The 24,566-nt window shown below is 39.6% G+C and overlaps 1 protein-coding gene across 5 annotated transcripts in view; it reads left to right on the top strand.

Moving 5' to 3' along the window:
* The window catches only part of fndc3a (fibronectin type III domain containing 3A), a 159,973-nt gene that overhangs the window by 119,945 nt on the left and 15,462 nt on the right, over positions 1-24,566 (top strand). For all 5 annotated transcript variants that reach the window (XM_057838462.1, XM_057838461.1, XM_057838464.1 and 2 more), the window contains 9 exons: positions 2,386-2,472; positions 4,024-4,162; positions 6,469-6,537; positions 6,605-6,720; positions 10,329-10,434; positions 16,524-16,699; positions 16,776-16,889; positions 18,316-18,465; positions 22,319-22,884. In XM_057838462.1, the coding sequence (XP_057694445.1) occupies positions 2,386-2,472; positions 4,024-4,162; positions 6,469-6,537; positions 6,605-6,720; positions 10,329-10,434; positions 16,524-16,699; positions 16,776-16,889; positions 18,316-18,465; positions 22,319-22,884 (1,523 nt within the window). The remainder of the gene's footprint in view (positions 1-2,385; positions 2,473-4,023; positions 4,163-6,468; positions 6,538-6,604; positions 6,721-10,328; positions 10,435-16,523; positions 16,700-16,775; positions 16,890-18,315; positions 18,466-22,318; positions 22,885-24,566) is intronic.

The following is a 24,566-nucleotide window of genomic DNA, read 5'->3' on the forward strand; positions in this document are numbered from 1 at the left end:
CCCGACGTAATAATACGATTTATTCTCGTACTATTTTCCATCTATCCATCATCTACTGCTTAATCTGGGGTCGGATCGCAGGAACACGTAATGTATTGTTTTACTTACCTGCTTCTGACGGCGCAGCGTGTCAACTATGTAGCACTCGGCTGGCTTTGCACTTGGCACTTAGGCTATATTCCATGAAGCCGGTTGTGCATAATTGGTCGTGCAGCCACCTTTGCATGATATAGTTGTGTTGCAAAATGTTGTATTGAGCTGACTGGTCATTTATTTTGTAAAGTTAAGCCAAACTTTTGAGCGCCGCAGCACAGTGTCCATGGTTGTAATGAAATTGCACTGCACAAACACGCGCTTCTTGTGGCTTCTTCGTGGTTTTTGGCAGCATTTTTTTCTGCTTGGCGGTCAGGGCATCAAAACATGGAATTGAAATTTGAAAATTTGAACGGTTCCGGGTACCGAAGTGTTACAACCGGGTCCCATATATGCTCAATGCTCGATGCCCAACCCTACTACAATGCCAATGCTGCGCAATATTTATTTTTCAAGCTTGCTGTGCACAAAGCCGTAAATAAGAGCACGAGAGCTTATCACCAGTATTGTCAGATTACTTGAAAAAGTAATTCAATTACTGATTACGCCTCAAAAACAATCTAGTTACATTACCGATTACTTTATTATCAAAGTAAGTTACTTTAAAAGTCATTTATCGGTTACTTTTTAACAATTTTTCTCCCTTTGCTACCTCAACATAAGAATGACAACAGAAAAATGTCATCGCATGTAATTGACTTTCCGATAATTGGATTTAAAGGAAAAGATCAGAATTTTTCACATAATGCTTAATCTTCGAGCTAGCGGGGCTCGATGGAGTTGATTTTAACCACCAATGACCTGCGCTAGCTTAGCCACTCCGGAGCCCTGAAACTAACAAATAACTGCATCTGCATCTCAGATGTAACTAGAATAAAAAAAAGACTAATTCACTGCTTTCACTCAAAAAACCTTTATATCTTATTAAAAAAAAAAAAAAAAATACTGTATATATATATATATATATATATATATATATATATACCTAAAAATGCTGTTACGCTTGATAACACACATCACTTAAAAGTTAGGATTTTTTTCCCCCCACGTGTTTCAATTGAAATTCTATTTGTGTCAAGCCATTTTTAAGTTCTAGTTAAGTTAGTCTAAACTGTAAGTTCTGATAGGATTTTGAGTTTTTGCAGTGTTCATAATAAATGTATGATACAGGCTGTATTGGAGCACATTAGGGACCAGTGCTACTGCTACTTGGTGTTTTATCCAGCAATGACTACTGAGCTAAAATTGATAGTTAGCATTATTGAGTTTTTATTTTACACCCTCATCACTCCACAACACTATGTTATGTTAAAGCCTGTATGTAAGACACGTTAACCACGCGTCGACAGTAGTCATAATTAATAGAAACCTAGCCCTCCGCAGGGCTAGCGTTACTTGAGTTAGTGACATTAATGTTAATCTTTATTTATTAGCGCTTAGCGCTCTTTATTAAATCTTTATTTATTAGCGCTTAGCGCTCTACTGCTTTAAGATGGCGGCTTTTTACTAACGCTGCCCTGACGCGGCCGAGTCTGTCATTTCGTATCTAGTTCAACATACATGTGATCTCTATGAGACTCATCAGACGCTACCTACCAACGTAGCATCGTGCGGGCTAGTATTTAGCAACGTCGGCGTCGTCTGTCGGTTGCAGTAAGTAAGGTTTTTTTTTTTTTTTTCCCTACTTCCTCTACGCACGTGACATCAGCGCGTTGTCCCGCATTAAAAGTAGTCCGAGCAAAACGTGATGCTTAGAGCTGTCAAAATAAACGATTACTCGAGGTGAATAAAATTACTCGGATCAGTTTTTAAACTCGAGTTATTCGAGTTGCTCGAGTATTCGTTTCAGCTCTAATGTCAAAGCATCTGCAATTTACGTAGTGGCAAATGTTCATTCGCTGCCGTCCCTCCCACTTCAAATGGATTGGACATCTAGCACCGTCATAGGCAGCCAACTAGGTTAATGTAAGGGTAAAAGTCATAATTTATGCATTAAAGGGTTTAAGTGTTTAAATATTGGAAATTTCACCTGCTAAATTCATCGCCGGCCATTATTCTTCTTCTTCTTTCCACCCAAACAATTAAAAATATGTCAACAAAGATCCTCCTGTTGACTCCATCCAACATAAAAACTGTATGTTTTCCATCACCACTAAAAGAAAGCTCAAATTGTTTTTTTTTTTTTTTTTTTAATCTAAATGTACATGAACATTTTCCGCTTCCTTTAAAAACTGCACATCCTTTTATTTGCGGTTTATCTAACCGCCGTTATCATCTGGTCGCACTCCACAGGGTTACGGCTTCCAGCCGAGCTACGACGGCGAAGATCTCTCCTGCACCGTCAGGAACCTCCACAGGAGCACGAAGTACAAGTTTCGAGTAAGGATGTACACTACTCGGGCTGTTCTTTTCCGCAGCCCAGTCTTTTGGTCGAAAAATACCTATTAGTCATATTTTTGTCATTTCAATATAGGTTAGTCGTAAAATTTTAATGGTTATGATTCAACTCTGCACTTTCCAATAGAATATTTTTATATATTTCCCCCACAAGCATGCCGAGTTTGAAAATCTGTTGAATTGGGGTTTTATTTTTGGTCACAACACTAGTAAATTTATACTATAAATTTATTATTTAAAAATCATACAATGTGATTTTCTGGATTTTTGTATTCGATTCCGTCCCTCACAGTTGAAGAGAACTTATGATAAAAATGACAGACCTCTACATGCTTTGCAAGTGGGAAAACCAGCAAAATCGGCAGTGTATCAAATACTTGTTCTCCCCACTGTATTAAATAAAGCCTGTATGTAAGACACATTAGCCACGCATCGACAGTGGTCATAATCAATAGAAACCTAGCCCTTCAAAGGGCTAACGTTACATGAGCGAGTGACAGTAACGTTATATTTATTAGCGCTGAAAAGTCTACTGCTTAAAGATGGCGGCTGTTTATTAACACTGCCCATACGCGTCATTTCGCATCTAGTTCTAATTGCATGCTATGTCTATGAGACGCCTTGGACATTACCTGCTACCAAATCAGCATCATGCGAACGTAATTTTTAGTAACGTCGGTGTAGTTTGTGGCGGCTGTCGGCTGCAGTGTTTTTTTTTTTTTTTTTTTTTTTAAATTGCTTCTTCCTCTACGCACGTGACATCAGCACGTTGTCCCGCATTAGTAGTAGTCCGGGCAAAACGTGATGCTTAGAGCTGGCAAAATGAAACGATTCCTCGAGGTGAATAAAATTACTCGGATCAGTCTTTAAACTCGAGTTACTCGTGTTGCTCGAGTATTCATTTCAGCTCTAGAACGTACGTTCCCAGTCTAAATGGGTTGGGTGTCAAGCACCGTCAATGGCACCCTTAGAGTTAACTGAGACGCTATTATGGTGGAAGATTTGGGTAGCAACTTGATGGTTCTTTTTTTTTTTTTTTTAAACATTGACACCTTTTTAAAACGATATCTTGATTCTTGACAGGAGCATATCAATAACCTTTTGGGATACAAAGTATCACGATATATCACCATTTCGATATTTTGTCACACCCCTTCTGTAAATCCACACTTCTGAATACGTTCTGGCCATGTTTAGTGAATATTAGTAGTGGACCTCTCTCTGTTACTGGCTGGGATCGTGGTCTTTCCTTGACTCACGGGCTAATGCTAGGCAATAGCCAATGGCAAAGCAGCTGTTACGTTCAGTAAACTGGGAGCTGCGAGTAGCAGCCCATACTGTAATTTTGCCTCTCATATCCTCAAAGTTCTTTCATAACGAGGCAGTGTTTTCGCGTTGAGGCGTGTCGTAACCTGAAAATTCCGTTTGTAGAGACATTTGTAAGTAGAGGTACCACTGTACTTGGTTTGTCGGCAAAGTGCTAGCTTTCTGTCTTGTTTTTTTGACATGTACACTTCCCATGATGGCATTCAGGTGGCAGCGTACAACTCGGAGGGCAAGAGTAACCCCAGCCCGGTGGTGGAGTTCATCACCAACCCGGACCGACCCAGTGGTCCCTCCAGGCCCGTCGTTAAGGGCAAAGTCCTGCCCAACAGCTTCAAGTTGGCATGGGGTACGCATCACTCACACAAAACACTGACACCGTCCAACCACGTTAACGCATTCGGTGCCATTGATGACCAACCGTAGAAGTCAGGTCCATTGATCATCTTTTACTGCTAATGACAACAATAGATGTTCAGTCCATTTGAGTAGTTGTGATCGAATGATCAAAATATATATGGCGGAAAACACTCAGGTGACTTGAAGTTCTTCTCTGAGACCACCAATTTGGCCATCTTTCAAAATTGTCCGATATGCATGTGTGATACATCATAGGAAAGCTTAAAATCTCAATTTCCTGGGGGAAGAAAAATTTTGAACTGGGAGGGCATTTAAAAAAAATAAATAAATAAATAAATAAATAAATAAAAAGTTTTTTAAACAGCAAAACCCTATCTGGAGGTGAGAACACGCGAGAGCAGAATTACAGACGCCATGACTTTAAAGAGATATTATCGCGTACTTACCTTGATTCGATCCAAAGACTCCATGTATCACTGAGTGTCAAGACACAGCTGTGAGTGGTCACAGCTGGATTTTTGGAGGGATTTTAGGGGTGAAACATGGTAATATAACAAGGGTTGCAATGCAGAAAAAGCAGACATCAAGGAGTGGTCCAGAACGTTCTTTTTTATATATTTACACTTTTAAACTTTTTTTTTTTCCTTCAATTTTTCTTTGTTTGGATCGATTATTTATCATCTAATAAATCGGGGAAAATGTGACAGTACAAAAAGTGAATAAAATTAAGCCATAATTATGAGGTAGATACCCGTGACTTATTTACAGACACCATTTTTTTTCATTGTGACGTAATTTGTTTAAAAGTTTAAAATATGCGAGTGAATAAAAAAATTTTTTTGTTGTTGTTGTTGTTGTTGTTGAACGAAATATTAGACATCAATTAATGATTCTAAGCTAAAAATGACATTTTGAAGAATATAATTACTTCTTTTTCTGGTTGGGTTTGGGTTGAAACAAAAGCGGTTGCGCGACAACTGTAAACGGGGGTTTCCAGGGTAAAACGGACAAATTAAAAATAGTTCGAGGGCTTAATGCGCCGTAAATCTGCTATGGCAGCATGTAGACATATTGTTCTATCAAACACAACAGTTCATATTGGCTTAAAATATAGCAGTTTATTTTAAAGAAGGGAAAAAGAGCAGAAACTGCTTTTTCAGTCTTGTCTGCGTTTTTCGCCATATATTTTTGGAGCATTTTTCTTTTGTTTTGTACGGAAGCGTATCACTTTAACACACAGACCCTCCCCCGCCCCCCCAAAATTTTTTTCCCCTCGATGTTAAAAAAAAAAAAAAAAACCTTTGCTTCGAAGGTAAAACATCGTTTTTGCTTCGATTTATATTTTTAGTTTTTGCTTTAATTATTTTTTTGTTTTGACTTCCTTTTTCATTAAGCACCCTGACTTTTTTGGGATACCGTTTTTGCCTCGACAAAAAATATAAATTTTTTTTACGTACATTTTTTTTCTCCCCTCAGTCTTTTTTTTCCCCTTCCATGTCCTCTTAGGGGCTTTGTAGTTTTTCCCTATTTTGGTGCATTTTTATAATTTTTTTGTTTTATTTTATCTTTTTTTATTTTTGTTTTTTTTGGGATGCCTTCGATTTTTTTTTTTTTTTTTTTTTGCTTTGATTTTATTTTATTCATTATTATTATATATATTTTTTTTTTATCAAGCACCCTAAGTGTTTTTCTTTTTTTGGGATGAGGGGGCAGTATTTTTTGCCTCAACAAATTTTTTTTTTTTTTTTTTTTTTTTTTTTTTTTTGTGATTCCCCCCCCCCCCCCACCCACTTTTTTAATTTCCGTGTCCCCTGAGGGTCTTTGTAGTTAGTTTTTCCCTTTGATGCGTTTTTGTCTTTTTTTTTTTTTTTTTTTTTTAATTACATTTTTTCATATTTTTATTTTATTTTGGGTGTTTTGGGATGCCATTGAAAATTCTATTTAGGTGACTTTTTTTGCCCCTTTTTTTGTGCCTTTGAAAAAAGTTTTTTTCCTGTATTTTGTAATTAACTTTCTGTGGTTTGGTGTCCTCAACTGTGTGTGAAAAATAATGTCTTTAAGTAGTTGGTAAAAGAAGTAGATGAATCTTGAAAACACCCATTGACGGCAATATTTATCCAATCCATTTGAAGCGAGAGGGATGGAAGCAAAATAATGAACAACCCTCCCACTTAAAATGGATTTGACGTCCGTGAGCGATAAACTCATTTAAAGAGTCTTAACTTGGCTTTTTTGAGCCAGACGATTGGACGTCTATAACCATCAACGAGTTAATAATTGTTCATTTGGTTTCAGATCCTCCGAGAGAAAACGGTGGTGCCAGTATCACTAAGTACATCGTGGAAATGTCAGAGGGTTTAAGCGGTAAGTAAACAAACTCAAGGTTGAATTTACTGTCTGTTGGATTTGCATCACGATGGCGTTTGCGCAGGTTTGTGGGAGTCGACGTACGCCGGTCCGGCCACGGAGCACCTCTGCGACGGTCTCAAGCCTGGATACTCTTACCAAACCAGAGTGTACTGCATGAGCGAGGGGGGGCAGAGCCCGGTGAGTCATTCGTCAACACGCGTTGCCGGGAAATCTAGATAAAGGCTTCGATGGGGAGCTGGCATTAGATTTTCATTTTTGTCATTTGAACTTTTAAGGGCGTTCACGGTCGCTGCTTTTATTTTAAATCTGTGGTTTGTAATTTTCTGGTAGGCCTGCCGCGATGACAAATTTTTGTAGGAGATATATTTTCAATCTAAGGGTGGGAGAGTGGCACACTCGCACTTCAAACGGATTGGACGTCGAAGGCTTTCAGTGGCAGCCATTGCCAGACGATGAGTTCACGTTGAAGCATTTCACGTCATTTCCTGTTGATTCTGGGCATTTACAGGTCACTTCCAATTGATTTTGGGTTACTGAACTCAATGTCCCCAAACGAATAGAGACCGACTCAAAATCAGCAGGACGTAAACTGTAAATTCTCTCAAATGAACAGGAAAAGAGCAAATGAAATGCCATGCAGCTTCATTGCTTCAAGAAGCTTTATTTGGCCATCACTGCTCCCTTGGGAGAGACTGATAACCTCTGCTATCAACACTGTGGACATCCCAAAACATTGCAACTTGCTCTCCATACCCTCCAGCATGCAATGCGGCGCTGAGGATTTAAATAACATTCCTAGGTCTTGTTCTGCGCTAGTTATTTCTTCGGTTACTGTTCCACTTGTTTCATGAATTTTCTAGTTATGCTTTACCGGTTTCACGGTTTACCGTGGTGTGAAAACGTCGCGGTTTCAAAACCACTAAAATTTTCCATCAGACCGTAGTACGGTATTCGCTATTTTTCATGTGTCAAAAATGCAGCCAGAAGTGGCTTGGCGCGGCAGCGCTCACCCCCTCCCATTTGTTGCTGTGTGTGAAAGTGACGCTATCGGCTAGACAGCCAGTGAACCCAAAAACAAATGCTCCAAAGATAAGGTGTACTTTTCTTCAATTTATTGAGCTCTCAAATCATGGTAAGTAGAATATACAAAACGAATACATTTAAAACGTTGTCCAATTGTATTTTTCAATGTGTGAGTAGCTTCAACAGATTAGCAGCATGAAAAAGTTCGCCAAAAACAAAACACACATTTTCCTTTCAAATTCAATATACAAACTAACTAAAAGCTTACAAAGACGAATGTTAGCCTAGGCTTAGCTGGGAGTGCAACTTCGTCGAGTGTTACAGCCGCAGAGTGAGAAAACAAGCTTGATTCGCTTGAATGAAGCGGAAAAGGGGATAGCAGCAAAGATCGCTAATTGCAAAAGATGCTCTTGCCCTAAGCACAAATCCACGTTCGCTGGATCAAGGAGAGGTCTCAGTCCCATTGTTTTTTTGTTTGTTTGTTTAGATGAAACCTTTCCACACAATATTTACACTTTAAACTAACTTATACATTTTTAACTAATTTAATCAACTTAAGAATTCTTTGTTTTTTAACACATAGGCATGACGTCATGTAGGCTAGAGCTGACACAGTGGCTGAAAATGGCGAAACTTCACTTGAGCTTTTCCAACCTCCAAAAATCATGTAGTACAATTTTTTAAAAATGTCATTCAGACGTGTTTTTACTTTTATATAGAAATTATTTTGTTCTTGCTCTAATCTTGAGCAACTTGAGCTGTGGCTGTGGGTATGGTCTATAAGTTATATTTATTTTAATTGTATTTAAAAATATATTTTTTTATTGATAGTTTATTTTAACAATATATTCATGTTCCAATTTGCAACTATGTTCTGGAAAAAAATAAATAAAAAATCCTGTTCAATGGGAAAAAAATAATCATTTTTTAAAACCCATAATATACCTATAATTGCGATACCGTGAAAAACCGCGGTATTTTTGCCCACGGTTGTCGTACCGTCAAAATCTCATACCAGCACATGCCTACTTTTCAGTTTGTTATGTGATTATTTTTATTTTTGAAATCATGAGCTAAAGTTAAACCTGTCGCAATATGCAATAATTCCATATATCGCGCGATATATAAAAATAAAGGCGGTAATTTTTCCGCTGCGGTTTATCGCCTCGCGTGCATGTGTGTGCGCGTGTGCAGCAGACGCGCTGTTAAAAGTTGGTTACCAACTGCGCAAAATGCATCTTCGTTCCAGGTCCGGCAAAAACTAGCGCCAGAGCCAATCGTTCCCATTATATCCTATTGTCCAACGTATACCGGCCGCGTCAGTGCTCCGGAGTGACTGTGGACCATCTATGGCGCGCCGGTGTTGTTGACGTGTGGGTGCTCCCGTCAGGAGTGACATTTCACGCGGGGCGGCTATTTTTCGGCACAACGCTGGATATTTACAACGAAGTCCGCCAAAACATTGTTACCGACTTGGCTGCTACGAATAACCTCACTTTGACAACGAAGAGCTGAATGAAATTAAGAGCGCTGTGCTTCAAACTCGTCCTGTTTATGAAAGCCGTCATATGCTGGTGTTGTGTAGTAATGAGCAGACGTGACTTCAGCGGCGCTTGCTAACTTTTTTAATGCGCGGTTGCGCGCACACACTAGATATCATGAAATGGCACACTAGATGTGCTACGTCCCATGCCATTGGCTACGTGAGCCCAGAGTGATTATGGGACATGTAGTCCATATACTACATCGATGAATTCTCAACTGTCATGACTGAATGGAAGTTAAGAAGGCCAAATCAATCCATACCAGTGACTATAGATAATGTTGCAAATATTGTTAATACAGTACGTGACACAGATGGATTCGGACCATAAATAGGATGTCTTGCTCATGTAGTAAACCTAGCTGCTAAGAGAGCTGTAGCAATCAACGGTGTGCCCCGCCTCACTTTACAAACAGTAAAGATTGTTCTCAGCACTTTTATACAAATTTTTGTCATATCAGTAAGCACGTAAATATTATGCACTAAAATGCATGTTTATATGATGGCAATTTACTTTTTGCTCGTTAGCAAAACAAAAAGGAAAAAAAAAAGAAACAAAAAATACAATTGTTGTTTTTTTTTTTTTTTTACAGAGCATTAAATGTATTGAATCAGATCGAAAATCGTGTCCCCCGTATCAAAATTCGTACCGAACCATGACTTAACTGTATCGTTACATCCCTATGGAACACCATTGCAGAAGCTATGACGGGAAATGTTTTCATTTTCCTAAATGCTTAAGTTATTAAGTGCAATTTTTTTTTTTTAAAAAACACATTTTATTTATTCTGTGTTTCTGTGCGGTATCAATATTGTTGTTTTTTACTTAAGAGGCAGGGTCTATTGTTTTTAGTTGTGATTTCTTAAAAAGTATATTTGAATTTAAGAGTAAATATTTATCGTGTTTAAATGGGTGTACTTGATCTATTAATCTATACTGTATTCACACTGTGTTATTGTAAATTGGTTAAAAAAAAAATTGGGGGGGCGCAATAATATCGCATATCGCAATAATTTATGAGAATAATTATCGCACACTAAAATTTGTTATCGCGACAGGCCTAGCTAAAGTATCCATCATTCATCATCCATCATTATGGCAGACATCACGCTCACCTTTGCCATTTTGAACTGAATAAATGTCTGTGTACCGAACCAAAAAAAAAGGTTGCTGAAAGTTGTTCAAATAAAAATGCTTTGTGCCCACCCCACACTCTAGCTGTCGGAGACCCTGCAGATCCAGACTCCCGCGGTGCCCCCCGGTCCCTGCCAACCCCCGCGACTCGTGGGCAAACCCAAAGCCCGGGAAGTGCAACTGCGTTGGGGTAAGTTTTCTTTGAATATAATTGAAAACCTTTATTGTGATTGTACATAGTACAATGAGATTTAAAGCTTTGACATAACATACATGACTTAGAACCAAAGTACAATCAGGCTAATATCAATAACACTGGTTACAGTTTACACAGATTGGGAATAAAGGGAATAAGTGATTAGCAGTAAGTGGTAAGGTAGTGCTAATATTGCGTATATGACAATGCACAGAATAGGAGGTACAGTATATAGCTGACAAGATATTGATGTACAGTTGTATGAAAAGGTATCTGAACCTTTTGGAATGTCTCGCATTTCTGCATGAAATCACCATCGAATGTGATCTGATCTTTGTCAAAATCACACAGATGTAAAAACAGTGTCTGCTTTAACTAAAACCAACCAAACATGTATTGGTTTTCATATTTTGATGAGGATAGCATGCAAACAATGACAGAATGGGGGGGGAAATAAGTGAACCCTCTGCCTAAGGAAACTTAAAGAGCAATTGAAACTAGGGCTGTCAAACGATTAAAATTTTTAATCGAGTTAATCACAGCTTAAAAATTAATTAATCGTAATTATTCGCAATTCAAACCATCTATAAAATATGCCATATTTTCTGTAAATTATTATTGGAATGGAAAAATAAGACAAAAGACGGATACTGTATATACATTTAACATACTGTACTGTACATATACTGTACATAAGTACTGTATTTGTTTATTATAACAATAAATCAACAAGATGGCATTAACATTATTGACATTCTGTTAAAGCGATCCATGGATAGAAAGACTTGTAGTTCTTAAAAGATAAATGTTAGTACAAGTTATATTAATTTTATATTAAAACCCCTCTTAATGTTTTTGTTTTAATAAAATTTTAAAAATTTTCCATCAAAAAATAAACTTGTAGTTTGCCTTTAGCCACGTTTACATGCTGACTTTTATTCATACCGATTCAAATCATTCCGAATGGAAATTTCACATCAGCTGTTTACATGTCACTTCATCTATTCCGATCCAGCGTTTACATGTGCCTTTATTCCGAAAGGACGTTTGACAACTGCCGTCTGACATGCGCAGATTAATCAAAACAAAGCGTCACGTTGCAAAACATGGAGATCGATCGTCAGATCAGCTGCTGTTTTAACTTTTCGAGTGGAAACAAAACTTCAGAATGATAGAGAGTGCTTGGAAGCCATGTTGCAAGTGACGTTACTTACGTCACCAAGTGACGTCACCACGTCAGTACGGAGCATGCGCAGAAAGAACGCAACCAGACACCATTCCGCTTCCCTGTTTACATGATATAATTTGACTTCTAATCGGTTTGGGAAAAGGAATATTCCACCCCTGTGAATCGGAATGAAATTCCATTCGGTTTGGGCCTGTTCATTCCGAATGAGGTGTTTATATGGAACACATTTATTCGGTTTGAACAAATATTCCGATTGTAATTGGAATATTTGGCTCAATGTAAACGTGGCAATTGTTGATGTCAATAACTACACAATGCTCATGGTGCTGAAACCCATAAAATCCGTCGCACCCAAACGCCAGCAGAGGGCGACAAAACACCAAAAAAACACAAGTAACAAATGGACATAACCTTGTGCTCTCATTTTAATCTGTTTGAACGGAACATGTGCGTTAAATGCGTCAAATATTTTAACATAATTAATTTAAAAAATTAATTACCATCCATTAACGCGATAATTTTGACAGCCCTAATTGAAACCTATTTTTACCAAACAATTTAAATCAGGTGTGTGCCCAATCACTGATGAGTGGCCTAAAGTTGCCCTGTCCACTGTAAAACATACACCTGGTAAGAATTGTCCTGATGAGAAGCATTGTCTGATGTGCATCATGGCTCAGTCAAAAGAGCTGTCTGAAGGATTGTTGATTTGTATAAAGCTGGGAAAGGATACAAAACTGTTATGTACTTCTTTAATCTAAGTACATTTAAGGCTGAAACTTGAATAGAACAACACTTCTTTATTCAGTGTGCTTCTCTTCATATGTGCCCCTGACACATCACAGAGATTCCTTTTGTCCTGTAATACCACACCCACAAGAAGTGCACACTATGGCAACAGCAGTGTGACATAAATACATCAATCGACAGAGAAGTTGTCCACAAATGGAGAGAGTTTGGCACTGTTGCTTCTCTCCCAAGGAGTGGCCGTCCACCAAAGATGACGCAAATAGTTCAGCGCAGAATACTCGGAGATGTAAAAAAGAACCCTAGAGTGTCTGCTAAAGACTTACAGAAATCTCTGGCACAGTCCAATATCTCTGTGAACACATCAACTAAACTAGTATGTAAAACTATTTCCAAGAATGGTGCTAATAAAAGGACTCCATTGGGAAAAGCCTGTGCTCTCTCGAGCTGTCCCGACTAGTCGACGTCATCGATGATGTAAATACGTCGACGGGCAAAACATACCGTCGACGGGTATTGACGTGTTTAAAAAAAAAATTTACATGTGGATAAAGTTTAGAATGGCGGGCGCTCGCGATGCAAGCGGTTGTTACTAACACCCCCAAGGGGGCCGCTGTTATTTCAATGTGACCGGCATTGTCAGATTGAGCAAAGAGGAAGAAAGTGGGCGAGCGAGAGAGAGTGAGCGAAAGAGAGGGAGTGAGCTCCGTGAGTTTGGAAAGTGCGCGGGTAGCGCGGAGTTCAGTGGCTGCAGCCCCTGCGTTTTTATTTTGGACATTAAAAGTATAAAGAGCCATCCGACGCCTCTCGGTGTTTTTATGCACGCCGCTGCCTTCCTGAGGAGGACATGGGCCGAACCGACGACAACGAGCCAAGTGAATCGCAGGTTCACTCCTCACTATGGCGAGGAGTTGAAAACACCGCCAATTACCAAAAAGGGCAGAATTGGTGACACGTGAAAGTGGCATAAAGCCAAAAAAGCGGACCAGAATAACTGGAATTATATCAAGGAAAATATGGAGGGTGCCACTGTTTGTACTCTTTGCTAAGTTGAGCTCCCATACCACGGTAGCACGTCGGCTATGAACACTTGAAGCGCCGTCATCCAAGTATAATTTTCGAAGACAAGAAGAAACAACAAGCTAGCGGATTGTAAGTCCATACAACTTTCCAGCGATGTTTTTTAAAATGGAGGTTACCTTTATGTGCGTCGTATCAAAGTGCATTTTTATTTGATAAAATAATTAATGTATATATATATATATATAATTATATAATTTTTTAAAAATTATTATTAAATTTATTAGGATCATGGAAGCTCCCACTTGGGGAAAATATATACATACATCCTGTATATACATGATATAATGAAAATATATATAGAAACAGCACTGGCCTGCTTACTGTAATCCATGACTGCACTAATGTTAGTCACTTTATATTATAAAGTATCATTGTGTATATACTAGGGCTGTCAAACGATTACAATTTTTAATCGAGTTAATTTCAGCTTAAAAGTTAATTAATCGTAATTAATCGCAATTAATCGCAATTCTAACCATCTATATAATATGCCATATTTTTCTGTAAATTATTGTTGGAATGGAAAGATAAGACGCAAGATGGATATATATATTCAACATGCGGTACATAAGGACTGTATTTGTTTATTATAACAATAAATCAACAAGATGGCATTAACATTATTAACATTCTGTTAAAGTGATCCATGGATAGAAAGACTTGTAGTTCTTTATGAAAAATGTCAGTACAAGTTATAGAAATTTTATATTAAAACCCCTCTTAATGTTTTCGTTTTAATAAAATTTGTAAAATTTTCAATCAAAAAATAAACTAGAAGCCCGCCATTGTTGATGGCAATAATTACTTACACTATAAAATCAGTCGCAACCAAGCGCCAGCAGAGGGCAGCAAAACTCCGCAAAACACAATTAACAAGTGGCCCTTTCACTCTACTGTCATTTAAATCTGTCTGAGCTGGGCCAAGTGTGTTAATTGCGTCAAATATTTTAACGTGATTAATTAAAAAAATTAATTAACGCCCGTTAACACGATAATTTTGACAGCCCTAGTATATACATATAGTAGTATACTATAAAATCAATACTGTATATTTAATTTTTGTTACTGTGAGTATGTGTGCCTCTCATTCAAAATAGTTGTGGTAATATTTCAGTGTGCCCTCTACTTTATCTATTTTCAGGTTAAAACAAACAAAAGTTGAACAGTTTTTTCCCCTCCCCCAAAAATGCAGAATGCACACCAGAAAAAGCATCTGAACTTACACAAAGTATTCTGAAAATGGTTGTCCGGGACATTTCGATTCATTTTAACATTTAGAACAATATAGACAATGACATACCACAAAAAGAGTGAGAATTGTTTTGACTCCTGTTAAAGAGGTGAAGTCTCAGTGTTTCCATTTACATTTTTTTGCACTAGTTAATTCCAGCATCATTTGACCTCATTGTTTGTGATTTATTATTGATTTATTATTATTATTATTTATCATATTGATTTATGTCATTTATCATTAATAAAGACTGTAGGTGTTGTTTTTTGTGAATTAATAAGCTTCAACAAACATTTCATTATTAAAGTAGTAGTTAAAAAAAAAAAAAAAAAAATATTAGATTAGTCGACTAATCGTAAAAATAGTCGGCTGACTAATCGGGAGGAAATTAGTCGTTTGGGACAGCCCTAGTGCTCTCTAAAAAAAAAAAAAACCTTGTTACTCGTTTAACGTTCGCAAAAAAGGCACTTGGACACTCCACATTAGTTTTGGCAAAATATTTTGTGGACTGATGAAACCAAAGTTGAATTGTTTGGGAGTAACACACATCATGTGTGGAGGAAAAATAGAACAGTTCATGAACATCCACACCTCATCCCCACCGCGAAGCATAGTGGAGGGAGCATCATGATTTGGGGCTGTTTTGCTACCTCAGGGCCTGGACAACTCGTAATCATGAATGAATTCAAAAGTTTTGCAGGAAAACCTGAGGCCGTCTGTCAGACAGTTGAAGCTAAAAAGAGGACGGTTGCTGCAACAAGACAATGATCCAAAACACAGAAGTGAATCAACCTCAGAATGGTTTCAGAAGAACAAACTACACATTCTGGAGTGGCCAAGTCAAAGTCCAGACTTGAACCCTATTGAGATGCTGTGGTGTGTGTGTGATGAATGAAATTATTCCTGCCAAAAAAATATTGATCGTAATGGTTCACTTACTTATTTGTCCCCCTTCTGTCATTGTTTGCATGCTATCCTCATTAATATATGAAAACTGGGGCTGTCAAAATGATCGCGTTAACGGGCGGTAATTAATTTTTTTGACCACGTTAAAATATTTGACGCAATTAACGCACATGCCCCGTTCAAACATTAAAATGACAGCAGTGTCATGGCCACTTGTTACTTGTTTTTTGTCTCCCTCTGCTGGCACTTTGGTGCGACTGATTTTATGGGTTTAAGCACCATGAGACTTGTGTAATTATTGACATCAACAATGGCAAGCTACTAGTTTATTTTTTGATTGAAAATTTTACAAATTTTATTAAAACGAAAACATTAAGAGGGGTTTTAATATAAAATATCTATAACTTGTACTCACATTTATCTTTTAAGAACTACAAGTCTTTCTATCCATGGATCGCTTTAACAGAATGTTAATGATGTTAATGTCATCTTGTTGATTTATTGTTATAATAAACAAATACAGTACTTATGTACAGTATGTTGGATGTATATATCCGTCTTGTGTCTTATCATTCCATTCCAACAATAATTTACAGAAAAGTATGGCATATTTTATAGGTGGTTTGAATTGCGATTAATTAATTTTTAAGCTGTGATTAACTCGATTAAAAATTTTAATCGTTTGACAGCCCTAATGAAATCCTATAAATGTTTGGGTGGTTATAGTTAAAACAGACACTGTTTTTACATCTGTGTGATTTTGACAAAGATCAGATCACATTTTATGGTGCTTTTATGCAGAAATATGAGAAATTCCAAAAGGTTCAGATACTTTTTTATACCACTGTATGTATTCCTTTAATGGGTTTTGATGAAGTACGAGACACTGCCCATAAATCAGAAACCCGCCATGTCCACAATTGTCAGGTGCACCTCAGGTGGACGGCGGCAGTCCGGTGTCTTGCTACAGCGTGGAGCTGAGCGCTCCGCAGTCCGAGGAGAGCCGGGAGGTCTACCAGGGACCCGACTTGGACTGTTGCGTGGCCGGCTTGTTGCCCGGCAGGACCTACGGCTTCCGGCTCAAGGCGGGGAACAAGGCCGGGGTGAGAATGCGAACAAAAATGTACAATTTCGTTCCACTGTCAGATTTGTGAATTGTCCCACCCCGCCTCCGTTTAGTTTGGACCTCTCTCGGAGCGCTACGACGTCACCACGGGACCCGGAGCCCCCGAAGCGTGCAAGGCTCCTTCCGTCACGTGCAAATCGCCCAGCTGCGTTGTCGTCGGCTGGGAGGTAAGGTCGCTGAAATACAGCGGTACCTCGAGATTTTTCAAAGCTTTTTTTTTTTTTTCCCCGCTCCATATTACGAATAACGATTCCTCATACGAAAGATACTACGTACTGTAACAGCTATCAATTAGTTTAGTAATCGATTACTCTATCAACTAGTTGGTTCGAATAAATTTGTCATTGGATTAGGAACATTTCATCTGTTGCAGAATACATTTTTGGAAATGTAAAACCAAGGTTTATGTCAGGTTATGTCATATTCACTATTGCCACTAGAGAGCAGTGTATCCACGCAAATCAATACAACTAATTGCAAACACTTTCAAAACCATTAGAACAGCACTGTAACTAATTTGCTCCCAAAAACGTATAAATACATTCTATTTTTAATTGTTTAAGTCTCCCCTAAACGTATTTATACGTCTTTTACGTTTTTTTATCACAAGAGACACCTCTAGGTTCTGATGCTAGTTCGCTCCAAAGCACAACGCTCAAAATCCATTTTAAAGCAATAAAACTGGCTACTGGAGGGCAGTAGCGCATTTGGGAAGAACTCATACCAGACCATGAAAGGAAATATATGAAGAGAAATAGTCAGGAAACGGAAGTTGGAAGAAGTAAGAAGCGTGAGAAAAACGTGGAGAACACAAGGCATATGCCCCACACAAGTTCCCTAGGTGAATTCTGTTATGAGGTAGTGGTCACAACGAAAGAAAGATTAAAAAAAAAAAAAAAAATCTATCTTGATGAGACAGACAGACGGTGATGAGGGGAAAAATTTACCCTGTCTGTCGATACAGCTGCGGCCACAACAGCGTCATCTCTCAGTTCAATAGTTTAGTTATGTGTAAATAAATTGTTACTTTGCTATCAAAAGCTCTATTTGTCTTGTGTATGTTATTTTGTAGAAGGAAAACATAACATTATTCAGATGTTTGGGATGTCACAAAAGCAAAAAAAAATAGCTGTGTTAAAGTCAGTTATGTTTGAAATGTATGCTTTTACAAAAAGCTCAATTCCTGTTTTTTCATCAGATATTGCCCAAACTAAGCTATTTTCTAATGGTGATATCTAAAGAATGGAAAAAGATATGAACTTACTTTTTTTCCTGCTGAAAGAAGAGAGTCTAATCTTTCTTTTGGTGGGTTCCATGTTTATATAGCAATTGAACAGAATTTTCTTTGGGCCTTGCAAAATCAGTCAAAATCCAGTAAAACAGCCGGGAGCGAAGGGGCTTGCTCCGGTGAAAATGGCTGGGAGTGAATGAGTTAAACGAATCCGCGAAGCAGCAAAATTTTATTCGAAGCTTTTTTCTAATTGAATTACTCGAGTTAATCGATTCATCGTTGCAGCACTATATGAAAGCCACTCCGGAATCAATTTTGTATATTGAGGTACTGGCCATTTAAAGTTAAAATCGTGATTTCAGGCGCCGCTTTGCAACGGGGCCCCGGTGACGGACTTTCGGCTGGAGTGGGGGGCCGCTGAAGGATGCATGCAGGTGTGTTACAGCGGACCGGCGCTCGCCCACGAGATAAAGGGCCTGCTGCCCGCCACCAACTACTTCTGCAGGGTTCAGGTAACGCCGTTGTCACGGTACTCAAAATTTTCACCCGCGTTGTGACGTACTTTCCTTGCGCGATTTCCACTTAAAAACGCAGGAGTCTCGTCCGCCATTTTGTCTCTAGTCACATTAAACAGTACCTTATACTAGTACCTCACTAAATGTAAAGTTGTTCAACTTTACAGACTGCAAACATGGCAATTGTGCTTTTTGAAGCTTTTTAGTTCTTTCACTCTTGACAAATTGTAAAAATGTAACACGCATATGTACACTTATGTTCAAAATGACACTCGTTGTATTGTATTGTACTCACAATGTAAATTCAATTAACCTAATTTGCCTAATAAAAGTCCACTAGCTCTAATGCTACGAATGGTAACGTACCGTATCGGCCCGACTATAAGACAGTGTTTTTTGCATTGAAATAAGACTGAAAAAGTGGGAGTCGTCTTATATTCGGGGTCTAGACATTATACCCATTCACGGCGCTAAATGGCGCCAGATATCATTGAAGAGATGTTCTGTCATGACAGATCTCAGCTACTAGTTTAACCAGTTTGCATTATTTTATTGCATTATTAATATTTTTCCTTATTCAGATTTGTTTCAAGACTACAGTTACAGTTAGACCTCACTTTGATGGTTAATGCAGTTATTGCAATTTTGTTGTTTTATCCCAATAGATTGGTTTATTTACATTTCAAAAACCAGAAGCCATTCATTTATGAGTGTGATTGCACTTTAGTTTACATATTTCAATGTTCAGATATGAAGATTTGAATGAGGCAAAATAACAAGCTTTTTCTCTCAGATATATTGTTATAAATATTTGTTTCAGATGTACCGTAATTATTTTCTGTATAAAAATTAGGTGTTCAAAAAGTCTTTTTTCAAACTTGAGCCTTGAAAAAGAGGGGTTGTCTTATAATCAGGGCCGTCTTATATTCGGGCCAATACGGTATTTACAATTCTCATAGCAAATCACTCCCACGTAACTCCACAAACTGTAGCTGTAAATTTAATTACGAATGCATACACAAACACATATTAGCCGAAACAACTTGCAGCCTTATGTGGACCAAACCAGAGCGCATCTATCTATCCATGTCAGATGTTGGAGTCTTCTTCTCAATCATACAAGGCGACAGCCCAGCCAGACCCAACGCTGCCACCAAAGGACAGTGTATACTCCATCATTAAACAAAATATAATACTTTGGATTTTTTGGATAGGTATTGTGAAGGTATTTTACTCAGTTTATTCTGACATGCGCTGAAATTTAGTTACGTCGCCCACCGTAAGAACGGAACTAATTTGTAACCCAGGGACTACCTGTACTTTGATATGACATCAATTTGAAACAAAGATTTGAAGCGGGAGGGATGGCAGCGAATAAACGAACGTTCCACTAATTGGACGGCTACTCGTGATAAAACTTATTGATAGAATGATTGAATACCTCCGTGAAGTTGGCCCCCCATCAGACACAAATTTACGTTTATCAAAAAGGATGTCAATCGTTTGTGCTGTAAAGTTTCATTTGTGCTGCTATCGTTTTTGAGATATTTTCAATTCTTTTATAAAGTGCCGGCCAAAAGCATTGGCGCCTCTGCAATTCTGTCGGATAATGCTCAATTTCTCCCAGAAAATGATTGCAATTGCAAATGCTTTTGTCGTAATGTCTCCATTTATTTTGCTTGCGATGAAAAAACACAAAAGAGAATGGAGAAAAAAAAATGTCATCATTATCAATTTACACAAAACTCCAAAAATGGGCCGGACAAAAGTATTGGCACCCTCAGGTCTGGACTCATTGCTGGCCGCTTTAGAAGTCTCCAGTGCTTTCTCTCAAACCATTTTCTAGTGCTTTTTGAAGTGTGTTTTGGCTGGAAGACCCATGACCTCTGAGGGTGACCCTTCTTTGTCACACCGGGCCCTACATTATGCTGCAAAATTTGTTGGTAGTCTTCAGACTTCATAATGCCATGCACACGGTCAAGCAGTCCAGTGCCAGAGGTAGCAAAGTGACCCCAAAACATCAGGGAACCTCCGCCATGTTTGACTGTGGGGACTGTGTTCTTTTCTTTGAAGGCCTCGTTTTTTTTCCTGTAAACTCTATGTTGATGCCTTTTCCCAAAAATGCTGTACTTTTGTCTCATCTGAGCAGAGAACATTCTTCCAAAACGTCTTTGGCTTTTTCAGGCAAGTTTTGGCCAACTCCAACCTGGCTTTTGTATGTGTCTGGGTCAGAAGTGGGGTCTTCCTGAGTATCCTACCATAACGTCCCTTTCAGATGCCGACGGATAGTACGGGTTGACACTGTTGTACCATTGGACTGTAGGACAGCTTGAACTTGTTTGGCTGTTCGTCGAGGTTCTTTATCCACCATCCGCACAATCTTTCGTTGAAATCTTTGGTCAATTTTCCCTTTCCGTCCACATCTAGGGAGGTTAGCCACAGTGCCGTGGGCTTTACACTTGATGGCACTGCGCACGGTAGACGCAGGAACATTCAGGTCTTTGGAGATGGACTTGTAGCCTTGAGATTGCCCATGCTTCCTCACAATTTTGCTTCTCGAGTCCTCAGACAGTTCTTTGGTCTTCTTTCTTTTCTCCATGCTTAATGTGGTACACACAAGGACACAGGACAGAAGTTGAGTCAACCTCAATCCATTTTAACTGGCTGCAAGTGTGATTTAGTTAACGCCACCCCATGTTATGTGCCACAGGTAAGTAACAAGCGCTGTTAATTACGCAAATTAGAGAAGCATCACATCATTTTTCAAAGGGTGCCAATGCTTTTGTCTGGCCCATTTTTGGAATTTTGTGTAAAACGATCGATTTAATTTTTTTGGGTTCATTCTCTTTTGTGTTTTTTTCATTGCAAGCAAAATCAATGAAGATATTACTACCAAAGCATTTGTAATTGCAATCATTTTCTGGGAGAAATTGAACATGATCTGACAGAATTGCAGGGGTGCCAATACCTTTGGCCGGCACTGTAGGTCAATCTGAGGTCAATCAGCCCCCCATTTTGATTCAAAATGGCTAAAAATGATGTCAATCGTTTGTGCTGCTATTGTTTTTGTGATATTGAGATATTAATTTCGAGTAATGATGTCACACAGTCATTCATTTGTGTTAGGCTTGTGCTAGTTTGTGCTGCTATTGATAAATAGGTATTGAGAAACTAACATCGAGTGATGTCAATCACAGCACCTCCGTCGCGGCTGACGGAGCGTACCAAGTCTCTCAATAACGGGGCGTGACCCAACAACTTGCGCAAATGTAGCACAAATTGACCCCCATTTACTGCAAAATGGACCCTGAAGGGTGCCATTTGTTTGTGTCACGTTTGCGCAAGTTGTTGGGACACCCCTCTGTTATTGAGAGAGTTGGTATGCTCCATCTGCCACGGGAGTTGGATACGGACGAGCTGCGAGTCATCACTGGAAATTAGTATTTATAAAATGATAGCAGCGAAAATGATTTTTTTTCCCAGCACAAATGAATGGCACCATTTCAGGTCCATTTTGCAATAAAGAGGGGGCTGCGTGACATCATCGCTCAAAATTAAAATCTCAATATTTCAAAAACGATAGCAGCAGAAATTAAATTTTTACAGCATAAACGAAGCATGAACGATTGACACCATTTTTAGCCACTTTTATTCAAAATGCGGGCTGATTGACCTCAGATTGACCTATGAAAGTACTAAATATCTTTAAAATGATAGCAGCACTGACATCATTTTTGTAAAAATTTGAGTCTGATGGAAGGCCAACTTCACGGAGGTTGATTGAATGCCGACATTTGCTGAAAAGTTCTAGCGCCATCTTGTGGACGAGTGTTTTCTGACCTCTCCCCAGGCTGTGAACGTGGCGGGCGTGGGTCCTTTCAGCGAGGCGATCCTGTGCCAGACCCCCTGCTCGGTCCCGGCCGCCGTCAGCAACATCTGGGCCATGAAGGAATCGGAGCTGGTCCGTTTCGGGGCTCCCGACGATTATGATGAGGAAGAAGAGGATGAAGAGGAGGAGGAGGAAGGCGCGCGGCAGCGGCGGCCGCCCCTGTACTCGCCGTCCACTTGCGCGGGGGTCTGCTGGGACCCGCCTTGCGACCACGGCTCAGAGATCACGTCCTATCTGATCGACTTGGGCGAGAGGCAGCCCGTCCCGGCGGGCCCCGGCACCCGCCACGTGCTCCGCCACCTGCAGCCCGACACCGGCTACAGGATCCGCATACAGGCTCTCAACAGCTTGGGGGCGGGGCCTTTCAGTCACACCTTTAAGCTGAAGACCAAGCCCCTGCCCCCGCCGCCGCCCCGCCTGGAGTGCGCCGCCTTCAGCCACCACACCCTCAGGCTCAAGTGGGGCGACGGGCCGGCCAAAGCAGACGCCCTCCACTATCGGCTGCAGATGGAGGACAGGAGTGGCAGGTCGCCGATTATCTCCACTGACGTAGTATTAGGACCAAACAAAGAACGGGGGAAGGGGTAGAACTACGGGATTAAAGTCGTAGTACAGTGGTACCTCAAGATGGCTAGCTTCATACTACAGGTCTCAATGCACAAATCCGATTTTTGGGCGTGCCCATTCAGACCTTCTTTGTCCATTGAGACCGTTCAAGTGTCACGCATGCGCACGAATTAATAATCCCCATTTAGTCTTATATTCAAAGTTTATATGGACCGATAGAACGCATACACGCGCACACACGAGCCTTGACGTGTGTGCGTGAAATGACGTGGGTGCGTCAGTTCGCCCCGACTCGCCCATGTGTGCAATCATGAAATATTGCTCATTCGGCGCACAGAATGAAAATCAAAAATTATAAGGCATATTCTTTTCTTCATTTTATTTTTTTTTTATAACTGGTCAAGCCCGCTTCGTGCTTAAGAGCAGAGTTCGAGCTAGGCGCTAATGCCTACATGGCTGCCGTCCTCCGTGCCTCTTGCGCTTTGCTGACGTAATTGCTGCACGAATTCCGATTTGGGGTTCTTGACAGTTCGGACCGCCGGTCACATTTGGGAAAAAATGTGGCCCAGATCGGATTTGAACCACATACAAAAGTGAAAGTTGAAACGGTCCACTTCTATGCGACTTGTCCCGTTCAGACCATCAAGTTCATGCCTGACTCGAGTCGGAAAAACACGAAAAATCAGATTCGTGCATTAAGACCTGTAATATGAACCTAGCCGATGTGACTTGATTGGGTTCCGGAGTGACCTCTGACAATTTGGCGATATATCGCGATACTTTGTTGCCCAAAACGTTATGGATATGCTCCCACCACGAATCGATAAATCGTTTTTAAAGTGTCTTCCATTAGAATAGTGTGTACGTTAGCTCACTGGCTGCCATTGACGGCGCTAGACATCCATTCCATATTAACTTGATTGGACGTCTAGTGTCATCAATAGACCTGAAACCAAAGCATTCACTGTCAGTCAATAGGTCACTTCCTGTTCATTTAGGGCAAAATTGTCAGTTTTGTCATTAAAAATCATGAGAGCTGAAACGAATACTCGAGCAACTCGAGTAACTCGAGTTTAAAAACTGATCCGAGTAATTTTATTCACATCGAGTAATCGTTTATTTTGACAGCTCGAAGCATCACGTTTTGCTCGGACTACTTTTAATGCGGGACAACGCGCTTATGTCACGTGCGTAGAGGAAGAAGCAAAAAAAAAAAAAAACTTACTGCAGCCGACAGCCGCTACAAACGACGCCGACGTTGCTAAATACTAGCCCGCATGATGCTACGTTGGTAGCAGGTAGCGTCTGATGAGTCTCAGAGATCACATGTATGTTGAACTAGATGCTTAATGTCAGACTCGGCCTCGTCTGCGCAGCGTTAGTAAACAGCCGCCATCTTAAAGCAGTAGAGCACTAAGCGCTAATAAAGCGCGCTAAGCGCTAATAAATAAGATTAACGTTACTGTCTCTAGCTCAAGTAATGTTAGCCCTGTAGAGGGCTAGGTTTCTATTAATTATGACCACTTTCGATGCGTGGCTAACGTGTCTTACATACAGGCTTTAACATAACATAGCGTTGTGGAGTGATGAGGGTGTAAAATAAAAACTCAATAATGCTAACTATCAATTTTAGCTCAGTAGT

The sequence above is a fragment of the Corythoichthys intestinalis genome, chromosome 6 (genome assembly GCF_030265065.1).
Source record: "Corythoichthys intestinalis isolate RoL2023-P3 chromosome 6, ASM3026506v1, whole genome shotgun sequence".
NCBI lineage: Eukaryota > Metazoa > Chordata > Actinopteri > Syngnathiformes > Syngnathidae > Corythoichthys > Corythoichthys intestinalis.